At 42.8% G+C, this 22500-nt stretch overlaps 1 protein-coding gene across 10 annotated transcripts in view; it reads right to left on the bottom strand.

Moving 5' to 3' along the window:
- The window catches only part of Cc2d2a (coiled-coil and C2 domain containing 2A), a 99871-nt gene that overhangs the window by 59215 nt on the left and 18156 nt on the right, over window positions 1-22500 (bottom strand). For 6 of the 10 annotated variants that reach the window (XM_078021062.1, XM_040292649.2, XM_078021063.1 and 3 more), the window contains 7 exons: window positions 16921-17009; window positions 16496-16597; window positions 15437-15532; window positions 14538-14711; window positions 11659-11821; window positions 9002-9138; window positions 8235-8366 (listed from right to left, as the gene is read on the bottom strand). In XM_078021062.1, coding sequence (XP_077877188.1) covers window positions 8235-8366; window positions 9002-9138; window positions 11659-11821; window positions 14538-14711; window positions 15437-15532; window positions 16496-16597; window positions 16921-17009 — 893 coding nt within the window. Of the gene's footprint in view, window positions 1-8234; window positions 8400-9001; window positions 9139-11658; window positions 11822-14537; window positions 14712-15436; window positions 15533-16495; window positions 16598-16920; window positions 17010-22500 lie in introns of all 10 variants that reach the window. The other 4 variants (XM_078021064.1, XM_078021059.1, XM_040292644.2 and 1 more) reach the window with 1 other exon arrangement.

Below are 22500 nucleotides of genomic sequence, written 5' to 3'. Positions count from 1 at the left end.
TTGGTTTTGTACACAGCAGCAAGAGATTCCCATTTTCTTAGGGCAGTTCATGCTGACACCCAGTTTTCCTGGGGAGGGATAAGTCAGCACTTAAAATAACAGAGGAAAAGGGGTGGGGAACCCCTAAGCCAGGGGTGTAAAAAAAAAAAAGAAAAAAACCAGAAATGGCAATTCCCAGTGAGAATTTCTTGGATTATTTGGTGTAGAGTGTAACAGATAAATCTTTGTTTTTCTTTCATAAAATCTTCAAAATACCCTACATCCATCATCCACTGGTGGTTGAGGTGGGGAGCTTAAAGGTGGAGGAGACCTCTTTGATGTTGCGTGTTCATTTTCTCTCCTGGTTATAGACACTGACTGTAGTCAGGATGTGGTGGTTTGAGACAAATCACTCAATTCTTCCCTTTTGTAGACATGAGTTTTGGAAGCTGTTTGAGTTGTCTGAAAAATGATAATAGAAGCTTAGGTGGATAAGTGCTTTATTTACAAGTTATATGGTTAAATAGAAGTTGTAAAATCTCTAGTTGGAACTGAAACTTTAATCCTTCAGACTACAACAGGATCTGTCATCTCTTCATTTAATTATTCTGGAGGTATCATGTCTTGATGCTGGATTTGGGCCAAAAGTCTTGGATTCTAGCCCTGGATAGACTGCTCTGAGACCTCATGCAATGTGTTCCCTAGGCCTCTATATCTTCATCTACAGAAATGGGAAGCTGAGAAAAAGGACTCAGGTAGCATACAGTGGGTCACTAAACCTCACATAAAGCACTTCCCATATGTCATTTCATTTATTCAAGAGTAATGGGCGCTTGCAAGTTGATTGGGGTTCATCTTCAAACAATAACCCATTTAGAGAGGAAGAAAGCCCTGGGAGTTGAATAGATGTGCAGAAGAGGTGTGGGAACCCAGAAGAAGAGATTCTAGCATTTGAGTCCTATGATAAGATATCAGTATTATTGCCTATCAGTGGTACAGAAAAGGGGAGGTTCATGTGTGTGCATGTGTACATGTGCATGCAATATTGTAGAAAAGTATGCCCATTTATATTATAGTGTGATCTGATTTTCAGTTACTACTAGTCATCAGAATAGTTGCCAATATTTGCATTTATAGTAAAGTAGATCTATATGAATCTGTTTACCAGTAAACTTGTGACTATGTTGTGTTGCTGCCTATTTTGTGCTGGTAATCACAAGAAAGAACATTTGAGTTTATTTCATTTTATCCATTTGATTTCATATTTGTTTCTAAGTTAGTAGGCTATTAATATACCTTTAGGATTTATGATTTCTTACAGGATTCGCATACAGTGTGTCCTACATTTATATTAGTGAAATATTGTTTTCTGCTGTAAAATAACATTCACTCTGATGTTATTGATGAGAAATTTTTATAACTTTCTAATTTAAAAAGTATCTTTGTAAAAAACTGATGTGTTCACAAACATTGTAAGCTTGAACGAGAATGGATTATCTCAGGACTAGACTGCTCAGAAGACGCCAACTCTCTTCCTGTTGGAGAGCAAGACCTAGTTCCTTGTCTTTTTGTGGAATTTGTCCTCCTTTGTTAGACATCGAGAACTATCATGAAATCATAGCAACACTTTCTCCCAAGCAAGTCCACTTGGTGTACAGGAGAAGTCCCCCCTCCTGGGTCATCTCCCACTCATCTTTCATATCTTAGGTGAGCCCCTTGTGGCCTTTCAGAGGTGAGCTCTCGTCATCAGTGTCCTTACACTTGAGATGACATCAATGAGGCCCCATTCTTCTCTCTTTCATTTAGGTAAAAGTACTCAATTATAACCAGTGTCAGAAGTTTCTAACCCACCTGAGGCCACTACATGTCTGATGACCATGCAGATGACCTGGAATAATTAAAGAATCACTACTTCAGGAAGACATGGATGACTACACGTCAGTTCGCAGATGTAATGGAAAATTCTTTGTAGGTTGCTCTGTACCTGCTGGTTCTAGCCTAACCTTTCCTCCTTCCCTGGAGTTCCAGAGTCATGAGATCATAGGATTTGGCTCTCAGGTTCCTTCTTGTACTCTTCTTGATGTGAATAAGCAACATTGGTAGACGGCTTCTATTTAATTGGAATGCCACCTGCACCACCTTGAATCTCCTCCCTCAAATCCGCAGTAGTCATGTTCCAATCGTTGCTGATGCTCTTGGCCTTAAGCTCAGCTCAACTGAATATAAAAGGCTTCCAGGACTCCCAGTAGCCTTGGAGCTCAGCTGCTCAAAACACCCCAACACTCTTCCTAATAGGGAGAAAGACTCCTAGTTCTTTTTGTGTTGTCGTTGTGTCTGTTTTCTCCTCTCATATATATCCTGAAAACAGTAACAACTAGCTCTCCCAAGAACAGGTAGTATAAAGAGAGTAGATTTCATTGTGAACTTGACTTCATTCTTCAGTCTTCAATTGGAAACTGAAAACCAAAACTATAAGAGGTAATACGTATGGATTATCTATTGATATTCTCAGAATGTTCCGAGATGTATATCATTAGATAAAAAGATTTAAAGTTACATAGAAAAATAGTAATCATGGCTGGTATTAAAATGTGTTTCTACATTTATCCTAGGTAAATAGCAGCAACGAAGCCCAAGCTCAGTCTGCATCCTGGAGCGGGTTCTGAAACTATTCTGAGTTTCCCTGGGGGAGCTTTCTCATTTCTTTCTTCTAGAGAAATGCCATGTTTCTTTGAACATGAGTTTAGTTGGGTACATGATTCACTTACAACTGTCCTTGGTATTGAAAATGAAATGTGGGAAAAATACGATTCTTTGATTCTTTTCCTTTGGAGTTGTTAAGCTAGGCCATCAAGGGTTAGGGAAGAGTAACCTGCTTGAACTAGGAGAGAATGAGGCCTATCAGCATTCAAGGAGAGAGAGAGAGAAAAAGAGAGAGAGAGAGAGAGAGAGAGAGAGAGAGAGAGAGAGAGAGAGAAAGAAAGACACCTGCTGAGCTTAAGACCCTATCCCAGCCTGAGGCCCTGGTTCCTAGAAACTCCTCCTTCAATTTTATGGTTTATCCCCAGATACTTCCCAGTTTTTCTAGGCCACCGAGTTCCTTCTTTGCCTAAGCTAGTTTGCACTGAGTTTCTATCATTTGCAACCCAAAGAGCCCTGACTAACACAGGGCTTAGGACACAGTGGGTGACCAATGCTTGGGTGAAAAGTTGGGAAGAAGAGTGGAAGGGGAAAGTGAAGGAGGTTGGAATCCTGACAGATTCCTTCAATGGGTACAGTTCTGAAAAGGAGCGGCTCCGACAGGTTGGAGCACCTTTCCCATCTGATTCCATCTCCGTCTCCCCACATGGCAGAGCCTCTCGAAGGCCAAGTTTGGATGTCGGTACCTCTGTGATCCTGGAGTTTAGCACCACTGAGAGCACAGTAGATGTCCAGTTACAGATAGACAGAATGACAGCAAGGAAGGAAGAAGGAGGGAAGGAAGGGGGCTTTGAGGGCTTTTTTCCAACTACTTTAACCTATTTCACAGTTGTAATTATGAATCTGCATTTTATGTTATGCTTTACCTGTAATGTCCAATTTGGCTTTATTATTATTATTACTATTATTAGTATTAGTAGTAGTAGTTTGGCACTGTACCCCCAGGTACTTAAACCACTGAACCACAACCCTAGCCCTTTTCATATTTTTATTTAGCAACAGGGTCTCTCTGAGTTGCTTAGGGCTGTAAAGTTGCTGAGGGTGGCTTTGAACTTGCGATCTTCCTGTCTCAGCCTCCTAAGCCACTGGGATTACAGGAGTGTGTCACCGTGCCAGGATCCATTTGGCATTTTTATTTTTGGATTAGTTGCTTCTTAGAATGTGATAATCACATCCTTTCTCATTTGAAATTTGCCTTTTTTTTTCTGTATGAATTTCTCTATCTTTAAGCGTCTATTCTCAATTTAGGAATAGCAGAGTATTTCACTTTTAAAAACGATGCTTTCTGTCATTAAAGAAAATGTTCATAATAGCAAGGATGAATGAAACCCCCCCCAAGGTGCTGGGGATTCAACTCTTACTCTTGAGACAGGGTCTCATTATATTGCTGAATGACAGCAAGGAAGGACTTGAATTTGAGATCGCCCTGCCTCAGCTTCCCAAGTAGCTGGAATTACAGGTGTGTGCCACCCACGTGCGGCGTAACAACTGCCTTCTAAAGAAAACTCCTAACTTATCCTCTGGGAGGGCAAACAATCCATCATTCAGATTGGGGTCTAGTGCATCTAACCAAATAAGAAGTAGGCTTGCCTTTAATTGAGGGACGGTTTCTGTCAGTCCTGTTGGGTGGAGTTGGCATCAGACCTGAGAGCTCCGAGGCATAAGGCACCCGGGGACAAAGGAATCACTGACTCCTGATCTAGCATCGGACTTGGTTTTCTATCATTTGGATAACGGGACTAAGCCAAGTCCTTAAAAAAAAAAAAAAAAAAAAAAAAAGCTACTCTTCCATAGCTCAGAGACAACTGAGTTAAGAGGAGTTGAAAATAAGGCATTTCTTCTTAGTTAAATCACTTTAAAGGTATTCGTTTTTCATTTGCACTGAGCTATTTCTACATGCTGGGCACCCTACCAAGTTCACAAGGATTCACAAGGAGAATGGAATTCACACCTGCCCCCTGAGTCACTCTCAGGGGCAGAGGGGCTGGGAGATGGATGATGCATCCATGAAACAGATGGTCTCTACCTGTCCATCTTTGTCTCTGCTTCTACATCATGTCAAAAACTCCTAAGGTCTGTTTGGACCTGAGACTGAAAATATAGGACATATGCATTTAAAATAAAATTTTAAAGGGGGAACATATTGCACAGAACAATGGAAAAACAGCTTTTGGCATCAGACAGATCTGAATAAATGGAGGAAAGGGTTAAAATAAGTAAATAAATAAACTGCAAAACTGTTAATTCTGAAAGAAAAATGTTGTGCTTTGAATACCTGGAAGGTTACATGATCATATAAAAAAGACTCGGATGGACAAGTCAATGATCAACTTAATGGGTAACCTGTTATGGAAAAAACCCAAACAGGTAAACTGTCTCTTCCATTTCATTGAAACCCCTGGGTATCTGTCGTGGACACCTTTAGACCTCCAGAAGGCCTTTTCCCCAGCTCCACCCCTCTGAGCAATGCCCTGGGACTTTTCCTTCCTCTAACTTCTTTTGCTCTGTGAGGCAGTGGGACAAGCCCCTTTCAGTGGAATGATTTTCTTTCTCTACTTCCCTATTCTTACCCAACAGGTAGGAAGATCCACCCTCTCAAAAACATTGGGAGGGGTAGATAGTTGGAGATCCTGCTATGAGATCACTCTGTATTTGTCTTTCTGTGGCTAGCTTATTTCATTTAGCAAGATGTCTTCCAGGTTTATCCATGCTGTGGCAAATGGGAGGATTTTATTCTTTTTTTACTCCTGAATAGTATTCCACTGAATGTGCCCTCATTGTCATATGTTAAAGGCTTGATTCGCCAGCCCATGTTGCCACCACCACCGGGAGGTGGTAGAACCTTTAGGAGGTGGGGCCTATGGAAGGAAAAAAGGTCTATGAAGGTGGTCTCCTTGAAGGGGATCTTGGGACCCTTAACCCTCCTTTCTCTCTTTTTGTTTACTGGTGGCCAAAAGGTGAACAGTTTCCTCCACCACATGTACTGTGTCATCACAGGCTCTAAAGTACAGGATCAATTGATAGTGAAATGAAACCTCCAAAACTGTGACTCAAAACTTCGTCCTGTTTTTAAGTTGATTATCTCAAGTATTTTGTTACAGTAATGGCAAGCTGAGTAACACATCCACTGTGCATATATACCACATTTTCTTTATCTATTTATCCACCAATAGACAATGAGGTTGTTTCTTTAACTTGGGTACTAAATAGTGATGTGATCCTTAGAGGGGGACAGACGGACAGGAAGATGCTGGTCAGAGGATATATAATTACAGTTATAGGGGAGAAATAAATTTAAAGAGATCTATTATACAGCATGGTAACTATAGTTGATGACTATTCTTGAAAAATGCAAAGAAAGTAGATGTTATATGTTACCATGAAAAATGATAACTATGAAGTAATGTATTCATTAATTGGTCATCACTAATAATTTTAAAACATTATGTTATCTGTCAATTAAAAAAAAAAGCACCGGAAGTATATACTGTCCTTTTGTATCCAGCCTCCCACTCCCCATTGGCTGCTTCCCAAAGGGAAAGGAAGAATGCATCTGAAAGATACTTGGCTGGAGCCCAAGATCCTGGTTCCAGGTTTTGGGCTGAGCAAGGTGAAGCTGTGGTTTCTGGCTGGCCTGTCTTAGCTGTCTCCAGGGGATCTCCATAATTTCTCTGGCACTCCACGTAGGAGCTCACTAGAGCAGTTGTATTGGCCCAGCTGACTAGGTGGGGAGCGTCATTCATGGTAGGTGGACTGGGCAGCTGCCTGGTCTTGGGTCCAGGTGGTGTTCCGCCAGCTAGACTTACCCATAGGGCAACTGATAACCCGATCCCTGTCTCCAGTGCATTTCCAAATTAGTTTAGAACTTCTAAAGGGGACAGATAAGATTAATTGGGCTCCCTCATGCCCTACTCTCCATGTTAATTATTCTCCTGTTTTCTAATTTTAACCCACGATTTAGAGCTTCATGATATCAGTGTTTCATGCTGAAATGGATGGACGAATGAAAAGATGGACTGAAGGCTGATCCATGCCTAAGTTCCTACTGTCTCGATCACTAATTATATCATGTATCTTTGTCATGTAACCAAATAGATGATGAATCCCTCATGGGCTGAGCTCAGGTTTGTGCTTGTTTTGCAAATCTGCTCCCAGGATCCTATTTCTTTACCAAGTAGCCATTCATTAGTACTTGTCTCTGATAACAATGTTTTATAGAAACTTCTAATTTTTAAAAGGGGCACATCCATATATCATCTCAATCCTGACACTGACTCGAGGAGGCAGAGAAAATCATGATTATTATTGCTTTTCAATTAAAGTGACAAGTCCAGGGAGGGATAGGGACTTGCCCAGAGCCACAGAGCAGTGATTCAGCATGCCACTGCCCAGATTCTCTGAGCTGAAACTGTCTTCTCTGCTCCTCACCGCACTTCACAGAAGGATCATTATGCCCCCTCACACTGTTTTATCAGGGCTGAAATATTTCAAATTCAAATTAACGAGAGTTTCTGAAGGAGGAGGTCCGAGCAAAGCAAGAGCCATAGTTAACAAGGAGAGGGGACAAGCCCATTGATCACAGCCAACCCTTACTAAGCTCTGTTTTAAGTACTCAATGCTGCCATGTTTGGAAATGGTTCATCTGCCCCCCCAAAGATTCAGGTAGAGGAAATTTTAAGAGATGGGCCTGGTGGAAGACGGTTAGGTGGTATGGCACTGTCCTCAGAAGAGGTTAATACTAGCCTCCTGGAGTGAATTAATTCTCAAGAGGATGCATTGTTCCAAAGCAAGTTCAGCTGTTTTGGGCTTTCTCTCTGGCTCCTACCACCATGATGCCTTCCACCATAAAGCCCTCACCAGAGCCAAGCAGATACTGATGTCTTGCCCCAGAACTGTGAGCTAAATAAACTTCTTTTCTTTATAAAGTTCTAACCTGCAAGTTTTTTTATTATTAGCAATATGAAACAAACCAATACATGTGTATTATCTCATTCAATCTGCACAGTAGTCCTAGGAGGTAGACATTATTTCTGTGTCTATTTCATAGATGAAGAAATTGAGGCACAGAGAGATTGAGGACCGAACTCATCCAAGAAGTAGTACAGGGAAGACTCAAATTGGGCAGATTGCTACAGAGCCTAGTACAATACAATAAAAAGGATTTACAGGTGTAGCAAATCTCCAGTTAGATCATACAAAGATAACAAGTGGGAAATTATCCTGCAGTGTATGTGTGATAACTGAAGAGAAAAGAGAGGGTCAAAAGACAAAAAAAAAAAAAAAAAAGAAATTAGGGTGGCTACTCTGAATACACAAATAAAGATGCTGAAGGAGTATTCCTGGATAGGAAAATCATTCCTTGTATATAAAGGGACTAGAAGGGGCGAGGTATTTACCTGCTGTTTATTCTTCATGCTCCTTAGGAATTATTAAAAAAAAAAAAATCAAAGTGGAAGTTAAAAATTCAGCACCCCCAAGCTCTCTAATAAGCAAGGCCTTCTGTTTCATCTTAATGTGGACTGGACAGGGAGAGAGGGGGAGAGAGGGGGAGGTACCTTTCTATACAACGTCTCCAGCTCTGCCTTGGTGCTTTGCTCCCGAGTCGACAGCAGCGGCCTGCAGGGAAACGGCCTGATGGGGCTTGGCAGAGCTAGGATTCTGCCGTCGTCTCCAAACCACCTCCTTCCCTGCGACCGAGCAGAGGGACCAAAATCGTTTCTCTTTGGATAGAAAATGGTTAACAAAACAAACATTTTTAGGGAAATTCTGTGTTGACCTTCATATTTCTCGTACTTCATCCTATCCCAGTAGGACTTTAAGAGTTTGTTTCCACTGGAAATTGAGCCTTTACTACCACTCCCTAAAATTCCCTGACTATCCCCGTCCCTGAGAAAGTTTAAGAAAAAGCTTAAATGAATACTTGAGAAAAAAATTTATGTTTTGTTCATTAAATATTTAATGGGAAACAACTATAGAAGACAAACTTGAAATTGAGAACAGTCTGCCTATGGACACTTTAAAAATTCTGTGAACAGGGAAAGGTTGCCAGTATCTGATGAGCAGAAAGCTCAGATTCAGCTGGAGGAGGCTGGGTTTTGAGTAGCTGAGAGGTTGTTTGAGGATCCTGTTTTTGAGGATCATGAAATGTTCCTAAGATAAGTTACACACACACACACACACACACACACACACACACACACACACACACACACCCACAAAAATGAATGAATCACCTTCTGTACACAAACCCAAAAGAAAAGGACAGTATTGGACACAGAGGTGTCCAGCACCCAGGATCCCAGGAGAGCAGGCCCACACTCACAGGCTCCTGCACCAGCAGTCTGTTCTCCATGATGTTCTGATTGGTGGGTGCCACCTCTGGTCTTGCTCCAATGTAAAGGCCTTCGTCTTCAAGGAATCTGGGCTGCACATTCTCAGGAAGCTTTTTATAGGTTGGCACTAGAGAGTCCACAAATAGATAAAGGTCAGTGTCAGCCAGAACATTTCAAACTCTGCTTGGTGAATTTAAACAACCACCAGAGATTTCATTCATGTTCTTGGGAACTGCAGATTTACCAAATTAATTTCTAGAAGCATAACCAAGGAAAAGATGAATGTGTGGACAGCACATAAAAAATTCAGGACCTGACTCTTCTGCAGTATGGCTTACGGAGAAGAATCCTCATGAAATATTCACATCAGGGGGCCTAGGGACATGTTTTAGCTCTAGTACCCTTCAACCCAGTGAATCCAGGCCAGCCATTTCTTCAAGCTGTTTCTTCTGTACAACAGATAATGGTTTTTACTTCACTGTGTTCTTGGCAGAATTACATAAAGTATGAGGGCATGCTCTGTAAACGTAGAAGCTTCTTTGAGGCCTGGGGTGTAGCTCAGTTGCTGTGCTTGCCTAGCACTTGCAAGGCCCTGGGTTTGATTCCCAGCACTGGGGGTGGGGGTGGGGGAGGTCTCATTGAGTAAATGTGACCATTACCTCATGGATTTGTTCATTCTTTCTTCATTCATAGAACAAATCCTCCCTGAGAGCTGCCTCATGCCCAGCACTCTCCAGGCTTTACACTGTAAGCCAGGCCCTGCCCTGTGATGACCCCACTTAGGTCTAAGGGAGCCATGTGCAGCACCAAGAAATTAAGGCGCACACAGGGTCATGCCAGAGAGTGATGTGAGATGCAGAAAATGCAGAGGTGACAGTGATTTAGGGAGGGGAGGGGTTCATTGGAGGTGACTGGATATACAATGGCACCTGCAGGTTGAGAAGGAAGGAACTGGCGATGGGGCAGGAGAGCGAATCCATCGAGGGCAGAGTGTTTACAGCCATGTTCCATGCAGGGACGATCCCATCAATGGCACGCTGCATGTGTGATGGCCATCCCATAGGGTCATAACAGGACTGAGGTCCCTACCATCAGGTGTCACTTGCCTACAGTTCTCAGGACAGTAACATGTGGTGGGGTGCTAGCCTGGAAGCCTCTGGCTCCATCACAGAGCCTATCTGTGCAGCGGGGCAGCAGGTCTGCCTAAGAGCATCCTGTGATGTGCGCAGTCACAGACTCACCGGGGCATGTTTCTCAGAATGTGTCCCCATTGTTCTGCAATGCATGACTGCACTTAAGACGAGGCATGCTGGGGAAGCAGGATCTTCTAGAACATTCTGGGGTAGTGAGCAGACCAGGGAGCAAGCAAGGGGAGCTTTCGGGTTACAGAGAGGGGTCTGGGGCTCTGTGCTGGGGAGGCACTCAAGCAGACCAATGATTCCAACCAGACCACCGGGCCTGTTGTGGCCAAGTGGACAGGAAAAGACTGAGAAGTTGGGAGAAGGTGGCCTGTATGGGTCAGGATGTCACTTCAGAATTCATGGTTACTGTGAACTTGTTATCTGTGTTGTCATTGTCTCACTCTGAGCCACAGCAATACCCAACGGTGCTAGGTGGCCACTTGGCCATTGCATTCCCGCATATCCACCAACTAACACCAGTGTATCTAGAAAAACCCATCTCTCCTCCTCAGAAAATACGGAGCAAGCTAATGGTTCACCTCTGTTCACAGGCCAGATACCAGCTCATCATGAATCTAGCTAGTGGTCTCCAAAATTTCCATCCAAACATTTTAAATTGCTCACCCAATATATGTTTGCTTATTTATTATTACACATGCACTGCTGTGTCTCCAAAATGAATCTAAGAAAGGATGAGGCCATAAATAAACATAAGCAGGGTCTTGGTGTGCTCTTCCTACACCCCTGGGGGGTGAGTAAACACTCCTTTGGAAGCTACTGCTCTCAACAATAGTAAAGTGGCAGAGACAGGAGTTAGATTTTTGAAGACCTACTATGTGTGAGACACGATACTAGGTACTTCACTCATGTTATTCCTTCAATGCTCACAATCAAAATAAATGCCAAGGTCATTTTTAATGTGGTGGCTCTAATATAGGACTTATATATTTGAATAAGTCCACACACGAGATGACAGAACATCTATTATAGGACTTAGATGTTCTGTCATCTCGTGTGTGGACTATTAGGGCTGGTCAACAGGAGGACCCGCGGGCACTCTTAGAGGAAAAGAACAAAAAGACCAGGCTACAAAGGAAGCCTGGAGTAATATGCAGGTTCACTGGATGTTGCCCACTCCAGAACCCTGCCATACCCCCGAGGGCGAGAAACCTCCCCCAGCCTGAATCTCAGGGCCTCACATATTTTTGGTCCCTAGAACTGGCCACTGATCTGATGAAGAGGCCCTCATAGCTCCCTGTTGTTTCTTTTGTATTCCCTGAATGACTATTTTTTAGTGGATTTTTCTCATGGTCTACGTTTTTTTGTTTAAGATTTTTTTTTTCTTGACTGCTAAATCAGGTTAGGCCTTTCATATTTAACAAGACCATCCTTATATATCAGCCATATTTCACCTGAAGGAAAAAGAGGACATCCATGCTGAGCAGGAAAGTGGGAAGAGGAAGTACCTGTCAGTCTACTGGGTATGAAGAGGATTTCTTTTTCCTTCTGCAGCCAAACATGGACACTTTCATAATCTGCAGGTCTGACAGCCACAAAATCATTGGCCATGTGCTCTAAGCCCAAAAGGAAGTCCTCGGCATCCTTACCATTCAGTAGCCCTTCCTCATCCTGCAAGATGTTAAAAATTAACAAGAAAAAAAAATCAGACCAAGATTTTTAATTAGGGAAAATAATTATTGATATCTGAGCTTATCAAACTTAACAGGTCTTGCAACAAAACTACCTTTGCCTTTTCTTGCGTTTCATGAAAGCACAGGATTATTGACCTTTCATATTTAACAAGTGGGTTTTTGCTGATTCTTTTTCACTAATATATACACACACACATATCTGGGAGATGTCAAAATCAGAGCGTGCTGACTCAGAAGAGTCAAAAATCCCGACAAAGCTGACCTCCCTTTTGATGTTTATGTAAAGAACTTGGCCACATAAGTCATGTGGCATTTAACCTTCCAGCCAGCATGGACCTAGGGCTGGGGTCACAGGCTATGCTTGGATGGCTTGGCTCTGAAGCCCAGCTTGGCCTCCTGCTGCCTGGGGGACTGGGGAACTTATTTAACCTTCTGATCCTCAGTTTTATCAGCCATAATGTGGGGGATGTTAATAGAATTTACATCTCAGGACTTCATGAGGACAAGAGAAAATCAGGCATGTACAATTTCTCAGCTCAGGGACTGTATTACCTGAAGTATGCGAATTTTGTTTATTTTTCAAACTTTTTCTCCTTCTTCTCTTTCTTCACCTATATCCTTTCTATTTCTCCTCTTATTCTAAAAATGCAAACCTGGCATCCATGTTTGAGCAATACCTTTTAAACCTTGGGGACTTCCACACTGTCCTTCAGAACTTGCCACTGAGGAGTGGAGTGTGGTGGAGGTGACAGCATAGAAGTTCTGAAACTGGGTCCCCCAAGGCACTATGGCTTCCTCTGAGTCTCTCTCTTGGATCACTTGTTCTGGGGGAAGCCATCTCTCAGGTCATGAGAACTCAAGCAATTTTATGGGGTGGTCCCCAAGGAGGGATGCACAAGGCCACCTTGCAGACAGATCCTCCAGTCCCAGCCACCTCCAAATGTCTGCAGCCTCGACCGTCTGGGCTGTGATCATGAGAGATTCCAAGCCAGAGTGACCTGAATACTGACTTGTTAAACGAACACTGTAGAATAAAGTAAAATGTTCCTAAGCTTTCTAGACCTAGCTAGGAAAATACATTTCTGGGAAGCATGCTTTGAGGGAGAAGATTATAAGTGAAGCACAGAAATAAGCCAACTATGCAAATTTTGGCATGTTTTCCATTTTCAGTTTTGAATGTGGCAAAATACATGTAATATAGAATTTACCATTTCAATGATTTTAAGTGCACAACTCAGCAGCATTGAGCACATTCACATTGTTGTGCTACCAACCCCACTACTCATCTCCAGAAATCTGAAACTATACTCATTAAACAATAGCTCCCATTCCTGTCTTCCCCCAGACCAATGGAAACCACTATTTCAGCTTCTGTCTCTATGATTTTGATTACTTTAGTTATCTCATGGAAGTGAATCACACAATATTCATCACTCTCTGAATGTCTTCTTTCATTTAGCATAATGTCTTTAAGGGACATCTGTGTGGCAGCAGATGTCAGAATCTCTTTCCTTTTGGAGGCTGAATGGCTTTCTATTGCATTTCGGTGCCACGGATTGGCTCATCCGTTTATCTGTCAGTGAGCACTTGGGCTGCTTCCTCTTTTTGGCTTTTATGAACACTGGTGTCCAAATCTCTATTCAAGTCCCCGTTTCCAAAATTTTGTGGTATATCCTCAGAGTTGAACTCATGGGTCATATGGTAATAGTGTTTAAAATTTGAAGAGTCACATACTGCTTATAGTAGCTGTACTATTCTCTATGCCCCCAGCAGGCACAAGAGTCCAGTTTCTCCACATCCTCACCCAAACTCATTCCTGTATATTTTTAATAACAGCCATTCTGATGGACACGAAGTGGTATCTCACTGTGGTTTTAGTTTGCATTTTCCTAATGCCTAGTGTTATCAAACATCTTTTCACCTATCTATTGGTCATCTGTATATCTCCTATGGAGAAAGGTTTCATTAAGACCTTTGCCCAATGAGATCCCAGTAATATATACAATTCTTATATGTATCAGTTAAAAACTAAATTTAAAAAAGACCTTGTCCACATATATATATGTACATATATTTTAGTTGTAGATGGACCCAATACCTTTATTTTGTTTATTTATTTTCATGTGGTGCTGGGGATTGAACCCAGAGCCTCACACATTTGAGGAAAGCACTCTCCCACTGAGCCACAACCCCAGCTCGACCTTGTCCCTTTTTAAGTGGTATGTTTTCTTTTTGTCTCACAAATACCCATCACAATGATGGAATCTGGGTTGCAGCTTGGTTCTGGTATTGGACACACAAAGCTGCTCCCTGGTAAGGTTGTGAGGAGAGGAAGTGCAGCTTCCTTTGCTTTTACCAGCAGTTTGCATGTGAAATGCATGCTGACCGCTGTGCAGAGTCTAGCAAGAGAAATCTGTAAACCATGTTATTTCATTTTTTTCCCTACACGAGAAAGTGGGAAAGAGTTAACGAAGGCCCTCACTACTCAAATTGTGGGGTGCACCCAAGAGCTGCAAAGGCATGGGAAGCTAACTCCACTCACTAAGCAGCAGGCCTACAGCTTGACTGGGCCATAGGTGAGTTCTCCCACCTGGCCCTGGCAGGTGCCTGGCCACTTTCCTCCTCACTAGGCCGTCCCCGTCCTCGTCTGTCCCGGCAGTCTTTCCCCTCCTCGTGGCCATCATGTTCAATACCGTTTTGCTTCCTCCCCGCACAGGTGGCTCCTCTTCCTCCCCTGCCTCCTCCTCTTGACTAGTTCCATCTCTGGCTTTCATTTTTGTTTTTTCCTCTGATTCCTCTGGCTCAGGATCAAAGTTGAAAGTAAAGAAGTTATAGGCCTCTTCTGCAGAAGGGAAACCTGGGGGCGCCTAAGGAAAGCAGGGAGCAAGAGCAACTTCAGATGCTTTGTACCAAACGAGTTCCACACAGTTAGCTGACAGCCGGCTTGACGCTAATGCTCTCAGGCACATTTAGGCCTCCTAACTGTTGTCTCTGTGGAAAGTGCTAGATGACTGGTAATGAATTCTAACAAGTGCAACAGGCAATTGGAAGCCTTTTTAAGTAAGTAGCTCTAATTAGTTACTTTCTAAAGAGCCAGCAATTATTTACGTCCTGGTAAGCATATAAATATAGTATTTACAGCAGTAAAAGCTTTAGAAAAGATGATTAATGAACCAAAAATTGGATTCATTGTTCTACAGGCCAATGCTGAGATAATTTTGCTTAATTATGAGAAATATAGAATTTGTTAACTTAAAAAAATGACCTTTTTTTTTTTTTTTTTTTGGTTTTGGCTCTTTTGTTAGTACTCTCTTCTCTTCCCCATAATGAAAAGTGGTGCAACTTCAGACTGAACAAATTGTCTTATTACTGATATTTCCTGCCTTCCATGCACCCCCCTTTCCCAAATGAGGCAGTTTTGAATCTCTCCAGCTAGATTCTAGGACTTCTGAAAGTAGGAATCTCTTCTCCTTCTTTTTCTTGCATGCTCCATGGGGTAGGAATCAGGAATGCAGACGACCAACTCTTATTGAATATTTTTTAAAGCACAAATAAAGAAACAAGGGTGGTTTCAACAGACAGAATTTCTTACCTGGGGTTTAGATTTGATTTTTTGCTCACGGAACTTGACTCTTGAATAAATTTGGGCATCATCTTTTTGTTGAATGCTTTGTACCTCTTTCCCAGGCTATATGAGTAGGAAAAAAAAAAAAAGATAGACGGATGAACCATTAAAGTCAAGAAGCTAAGGACAAACTAAATTGAGGATAAATCCTCCAAAAACTTCTCTTCTAACCACCGATGCATTTCATCATTCCAAAGAAATGAAATGCTTATGAACTTCAAATATCCTTGAAGGTCAAGACTGAAAAAATACAAAATTTTATGCTCAATAAACCCTAAAATGAAAAGGGTTATTTCATCCTGTAGATCAGTAAATTATCCATGGCATAGAAGATCATTTCCAAACAGTTTATAAAGAAAAGTTTCAGTAATGTCTGATCATAAATAAGTCCAATGCGGCCTCCTCAATCCCATTTCGGTGGGCTCCAAGGGCACCCATCAGAAGACTAAATACCCCTGTACCTCCAGTAGCTGCTAATGTGCCTGTCACCCCCACTGAACCCCTCAAGGTCAGGCTATGATAGGTCCAGGTGTGGCTCGCTGTGTTCTGAGCCTATTGGACTCATGACAGGCAGGCATCTCCCATGAAGCTGGCTGGGCAAGAGGTAGAGTGTGTTCACGGAGCACATCCTAGGTCACCTGGACAGTGGACCAAGATCACAGCTAGAGAAATTTTGGTCGTATCTAGTGGAGGCCAGGTTGTTCAGTATTATTTCCATTTGATGTTTATGTGTTCTCAGAGGTTTGCATTCAAAGAGATTAAGCAGTGGCTTGTGTTGGTGAACTTGGATTACTGACCAAGGTATTCCAACTGGTTTTCCCTTTTCAGTCTGACTATAGCTTCTGATGATGGCGCAGACTTACATAGAGAGGCCAGGAACCATCAGAAACTCTGTGAACACACATTACCTCACTGAATCCACAAGGCAATACCTGAGGTCCTGGTATTATCCCTATTTTACAGAAGTGAAAATGGATCCAGAGAGTAGAGAAGACACATGTCAAAGTAAGATGGTCCACTTCTCACCTCTGTGCCAAATTCAGTCTCCGATTCTCTCTCCTTGGGACTTCGTAAGCGCCTGGGTCGTGGGGTGGGAATTTCCTGCAGCAACGCACTTTCTGCTTTAGACTAAAAGTTGAAGCAGAAAATTACTGCTACATGTCATGAGGAATGAAAACCTCAGTCACCATCTCACTAGAGAACAACCAGCAATAAGCTCGTGGAATATGCCTTCAAGAGATTAGAGCAGGGGAGACTGGTTGGAAGAATGACATCAATTGTCATGCATAATCTTCATCAGTGCCAATGAAAAATCCTACATTAACATTTAGAATTTGAAAAATAAATGGAATAGTATTGGGATCTGCACGGTCAGGAGCACCCGAAGGAGGCTGGACACACCCTGCAAAATGGCAATGGGCAGGGAGGAGAGTATTCATGCAATTGCTCACCCTCGCAGCTTGCAGTTTCTCCCTCATGCGTTCCCTCATGGAGAACTCTGCAAAGCCCGTTCTGGAAGCTGATGGAATTGGAGGCAAGCCTTTGAAAATAAAGGAAAATTATTTTAAGTAACTTTTTCCTAAAGAGAAAATTAAATTTAAAAAGTGAGAGAATGCAATTTTATTTTGCCAGTTCAGACCTTCACATAAGCAAACATGAGAAAATGCTGACAGCCCTTCTTTTGACACGGTAAGTGTACATCTTGGCTTCTTTGAGACTGACGACGAGAACCTGGGTCTGCCAGGGCCTGTCGCCTTGACTTAACTAAGAATAAAATGAATGACATGTGACTTTCCAACACTTGCCAACTCAATTACCATTTGCTGATTTGAGAACAGTCTTCTCAAATGGATGGCCAATGAGTTTGGGTTTTATGTTTTAACTTTGACTAGAGAAACTTTTCTACAGGATTAGGCCACAGCCCTGGGCTGCATCGCAGAGACAATATTTTGCACATATTATTGAATATAGATGTAAACATCGTGGACCAGTGGACAGCTATTGTGTCAAATGTATGTTCTCCTCAATCTTCATGGCACCCTGATAATCCAGAGAGAGAGGACCCAGGTGTTGCCATCACCAGGTATGGTGAAGATGAAGACTCCAAGGCCCCATGAATAGACACACGGCTCCACCATGGCTCACCTAGGTGGTGGAAGGCTTGGGATCAGGTCCCAGTTCTCTGTTTCTGATACTCTACGCCATTACAAAAGTAGTGGAAATAAAATGGAGTCTTTGATAAAAGGAATGTCAGTCTGGTGAGGCAGAGTCACTGTTGGAAGAGAAAGAGGTGATGGCAGGAATCTGGGGTTCTGTGATGGGGGGCCTCTGGAGAATCTTGAGTGTGTTCTCCAAGAAGGCAGAGGCCTTGAAGAAAGAGAAGGGAGGAGGAAGTCAGTGTTGCAGTGTTCTTAGAAGCTGCACCTGGGTGCAGGTACAGGATGGTTGGGTCGGAGTGGGCAAGGCATTGGGGACCCCCCACTACACCGTCTGGGTGTAAGATAATGGGGAAAGGGGGTCCTTGGGAGTCAGTGAGAAAGGGGGTCCTTGGGAGACAGTGTGACTTCACAGTGATGGACAGGTGGGAGGCAATGAACAGTGCTTGGTGGTGGCAGCAGCAACGGGCATCATTTGGAACTTCTTAGATATAAGAAGTCGTAGGCTGTGCCCCAGCCTACTGAGTCAGAACCCAGAGCACCGTCTAGGGGATCTAAACACACTCAGGTCGGAAGGCCTTGGTCTAGAGAAAGAAGGAGAAGGTGTTGCAGGTCCACCTGAGGCTGTCAGGAGGGTGAGGCTCCTGAGGGGGAAGGCCGGCTGGGCTTTCCAGGGTGAGTTTGCTCAGAGCCAGGATGGGTCAGGGGTGCCTGTCCAGGACACCGAGTGCTGGGACAGGGCCAGGCCCAAAGGTAAAGACTTGGGAGCATTTTGACCACAGAGAGCTGAAGGTTTGAGAAGATGCTGAGGGAGAGAGATGCTGCAAGAGAGAGGCTCTGACGCTGACCACACTGTCACAGGAGGCAGGCTGGCGGCTGAAGTCAGAAGAGTTTCAGGACAAGAGGCAGAGCAAAGGGCATGAGGAGCGGCAGAAACAGCACCCTGCCGACCCTGGCACCTGCTTTCTGCACACACCCTCGAGGGGCTTTGAAGCCTCTTTGTGCAGCCGGGCCACTTGGGTTCTGTTGTGCTGTCTTCCTTTTGTGACAGAAAGACACACAGAGTATGCCCATCTCGTCCCCAACCACACTTACTCAATGTCTTCATGGAAGCATGAAATATTCATGGTGACAATTTCGATCCTGCCTGTGTATGTTGAGGTTCAAAGTTCTCGAGAAGAATCTCCATCAGCTCACTAAATGGCCTTTGGCGTTCTTTTAAAAATCGGTTTTAGAAAGACATTTTTCCACTTTAAACTCGTGTTAACCACATCAGATGACAACCCTGTGACACGGGCCCCGTGTCCCGAGGCTTTTCCTTTGTTGCATCTGTCATGTTTGAATTTATGCATCTCTGTGGCTATTGGATTAACACCTGTTTCCTCCCAGGTTCTAAGGTCCTGGTCACAGACGGGAGGTGCATCCCAAGTGTCACTGAGCATGTGGTGTGCTGGGTGGGTAACCAGGGCCCTGGTTGCCTCTGGAGGTTGTCAGTGCTCTCTGGCTGGCCACCTACCCCAACTCCCCCTCTCAGGGAGAGAGAAGTCCTTGTCAAAAATTAATAATAAATTTCTTTGAACACGTAAAATCATCTTGCTTATTTACTGCCCTTTAAAGGAGATGAAAATATTGAGTTTTTACAGTTTACTCAAAACAGTTATTACTTGTACCTGGTTAATGAATACTTTTCTGATTCTTTGTGTGTGTGTGTGTGTGGGGGGGGGGGTGCTGGGTACAGAGACCCGGGCCTTGCTCATGGGCAAGTGCTCTACTAGAGCCACATCAGCAGCCCTTCTGAAATTTTTTTTTTAAATAGAGACAAGATATTTTATTAAACACTATCACTTCTGAATAATAGTATTATTTTTTTAAAAAAATCTTTAAAAATTTGAAAGAATAAAAAAAAAGTTCTTGCCTGATATTTTTTGGTAAGGATGGTATTTATTTATTTTCATATATTTTATTTTTGTAGATCAGTTTAGGTTCATAGCAAAATGAGAGGAAGGCAAGGAGATTTTCCAGAACTCCTTCCCTCACATGGGCACAGAGTGGTAGGTACGATATTGCAACTGATGCATCTACCTGGGCACATCGTTATCACCTGTAGACCCTCATTTACCTCAGGGTTTACTCTTGGTGGTGTACGTCTGTGGGTCTGCACAGGTGCACAGTGTCACAGATCCACTGTCACAGTAGCATACAGAGCAGGCTCACTGCCCTAGAATGCTTCTGTTCTTCCCTCCCTCCCAGTATCCCTTGATAAACACTGGTTTTAAAAACTGATCTATTTTTTTTTTTTTTTTTTACAGCAAAAGACATTTAGAGGATGTAAGGATTTCCAAATCTGGTCTATACAACCACGGAGTGACCTGTCATCTCCCAGCTAGCTTGCGACCGGCTTTCGGGCAAGGACCATGCTGGAGGATTTTGTAGCTGGTACGCTGTAGTGAGACCAGTCGAGGAAGAACACACAGGGCAGCAATGAGGGTGTGGGGGGCCTTGCACTTAAAAAGGCATTTCAAACAAAACAAACATACTCCTCATTTGGCTGAAACCAGATGATGATCATGGCGGCTTCTCTAGGACAGAACCGCTAACAAGGCACCCGCGGCATGAGCTCACTCCCTTGGACACAGTAACGAATGGGGTTATGTGTTTTATTTTTATCTTGCTAGAATATGCAAGCAGTTTCTTTAAACACCAGTCCTCATGAGATATTTGGTCCCTACCTTATTATCAGTTACTCCACTTCATTACGAAGCAGCCACGTGATGCTAGACTGATTTGGCTCTGGCTCTGGTGCAGAGAGAGTGGCCTTGCCAGGCTGCAGGAGGGTGGGATTTCACATGCACACGAGGAGGCTCATCCAGGAAGTGGCCCTCTGACACAGCAAGGGAAATCTGGCATGGAAAAAGTTTCCGCACTCCCAAATGCCCAGTGAGTGGGATGAAGCATTCCTAAATAAAGCTTCGTTGGGGCTATGCAAGAACTCAGGGCTTTTGAGAGAATTTCAGGACATTCCATTAAAATATTTACGCAGGGTCCATGTAGTTGGACATACAGATTTCATGGACAAAGTGACACATTCCTCAGGAGGCAGTGAGGGACTAAGGGTGGGCAGCTCTGCACTCGCTTCCCAGCAAACCCTCAGCCAAGGCGACCTCACCCTCACATTGGCACGTGGCTGCTGGATCTAGGTACCCCACCTGCTTTTTCCTCATGGCACCCCTTTCTTTCTCCTTACAGGCTTAAGAAAATGGTGGACAATTTCTACTTTTCTCTTAACCACTTTTGGTAGGCCTAGCTCCCCCAAAACTACATCATGCTCCTAAAAAAACAGGAATTGCATAAAACTGAAATAATTTCCTATTTCTCTCATCTTATGTCCCCAAACAACATGGTCCAGAATTTTGATGCCCACACCCACTACTTTATTCTTTAAGAACAGCTTTATTGAGAGGTAAGTCACATACCACAAAGCTCATGCTTTAAAAATAGGCATTTCAGTAGTTTCTATTTCTTTGTTCATCAGATGACAGAATTTGGGTTGTTTCCACTCTTTGACTATTATGAACGTTGTTGCTCTGAACATTTGTGTATGAGTAAGTGTGTGGACATACATATGTTTTCAATTCTTTTGGATACAGAACTAGTTGCTGAACTGTTGAGTCATATGCTAATTCTAACTCTATTTTAAACTTTCTTAGGAACTACTAAAATGTAGTTTTAGTGGCTGAAGCATTTTGCATTTCTATCAGCAATGTGAAAGAGTTCCAACTTAGGCATATTCATGCCACTATTTATTATTATCTGTCTTTTTTTTTTTATATTACAGCCGTCTTACGGGGGTGCATTGATAGCTAAGTGCGGTTTTGATTTCTTTTTCCTAGTGGCTAATGATGCTGAGCATCTTTCATAAGCGTGTCAGTCAATTATGCATCCTTCTTGGAGAAGGCCTACTTGAGTCTTCAGCCTATTTTAACATGGGGTTCTTGGCTTTGTACATTCTAGATATTATTCCCTTAGCAGATATTTGACTTGAAAATATTTTCTCCCGTTGGGGTTGTTCAGAGCTTTGATGTCATCCAAGGATAAGAGCCTCGGGACATCTCGGGCCCTACCTGGATGTGCAGGAATAATGTTGGGACTTTTTTAGATAATTTTTTAAAATAAAATAAAGTAAGTTTGGGGCTGGGACTGTGGCTCAGCAGTAGCGCACTTGCCTGGCATAGGTGAGACACTGTGTTTGATTCTCAGCATTGCATATAAATACATAAGTAAAATAAAGGTCTATCAACAACTAAAAAATAAAGTAAGTTTATTTTGACAGCTTTCCTGATGTTCTGTTTGAGGATGTGGGTTCTCTAAGGTTCCTGCTCTATCATTCTGGAATGCCCTACCTGCCCTTATTTTTGCAGAAATCTCTGTATTTCTAGCTAAGCTATTTCTCTGTGGCTCTCGCTGCCTACACCAGAGCTGCTGTGTACCTCGGAGTACACAAGGACTTCACAAGGACTCACTGTGAAATTAGAAGCAGGGTATCTGGGGGTGTTAATTGGTATGATCTGAGTCACATGGGTTGTAGAGTAGGTTAGCATGGTGAGATGACTCTTTTTTTTCCACCTTCTGCTCTAGATAAAGAATATACCTCTCAAAAGTTTTTATTGACTTAAATCTCTGTCATTAACAATTATTTATTGAGTTTTACAGTGTCTCTATGGGTTCATCAATTTTGTTTTATTAATAACTCTAATATGGCTCAATAAAAAATTCAGTCTGTTAGCAGGATAGACAAGAGAAGATTCTCAAGCATAAACATACATAAAATCTGGCAGGAAAGTGGAATAAAGGTATTTGAGAAGAAAGGGATGGTAT

The sequence above is a fragment of the Ictidomys tridecemlineatus genome, chromosome 9 (assembly GCF_052094955.1).
Source record: "Ictidomys tridecemlineatus isolate mIctTri1 chromosome 9, mIctTri1.hap1, whole genome shotgun sequence".
In the NCBI taxonomy this organism is placed as follows: Eukaryota; Metazoa; Chordata; class Mammalia; order Rodentia; family Sciuridae; genus Ictidomys; species Ictidomys tridecemlineatus.
This window is presented reverse-complemented; position numbering and strand designations above follow the sequence as displayed.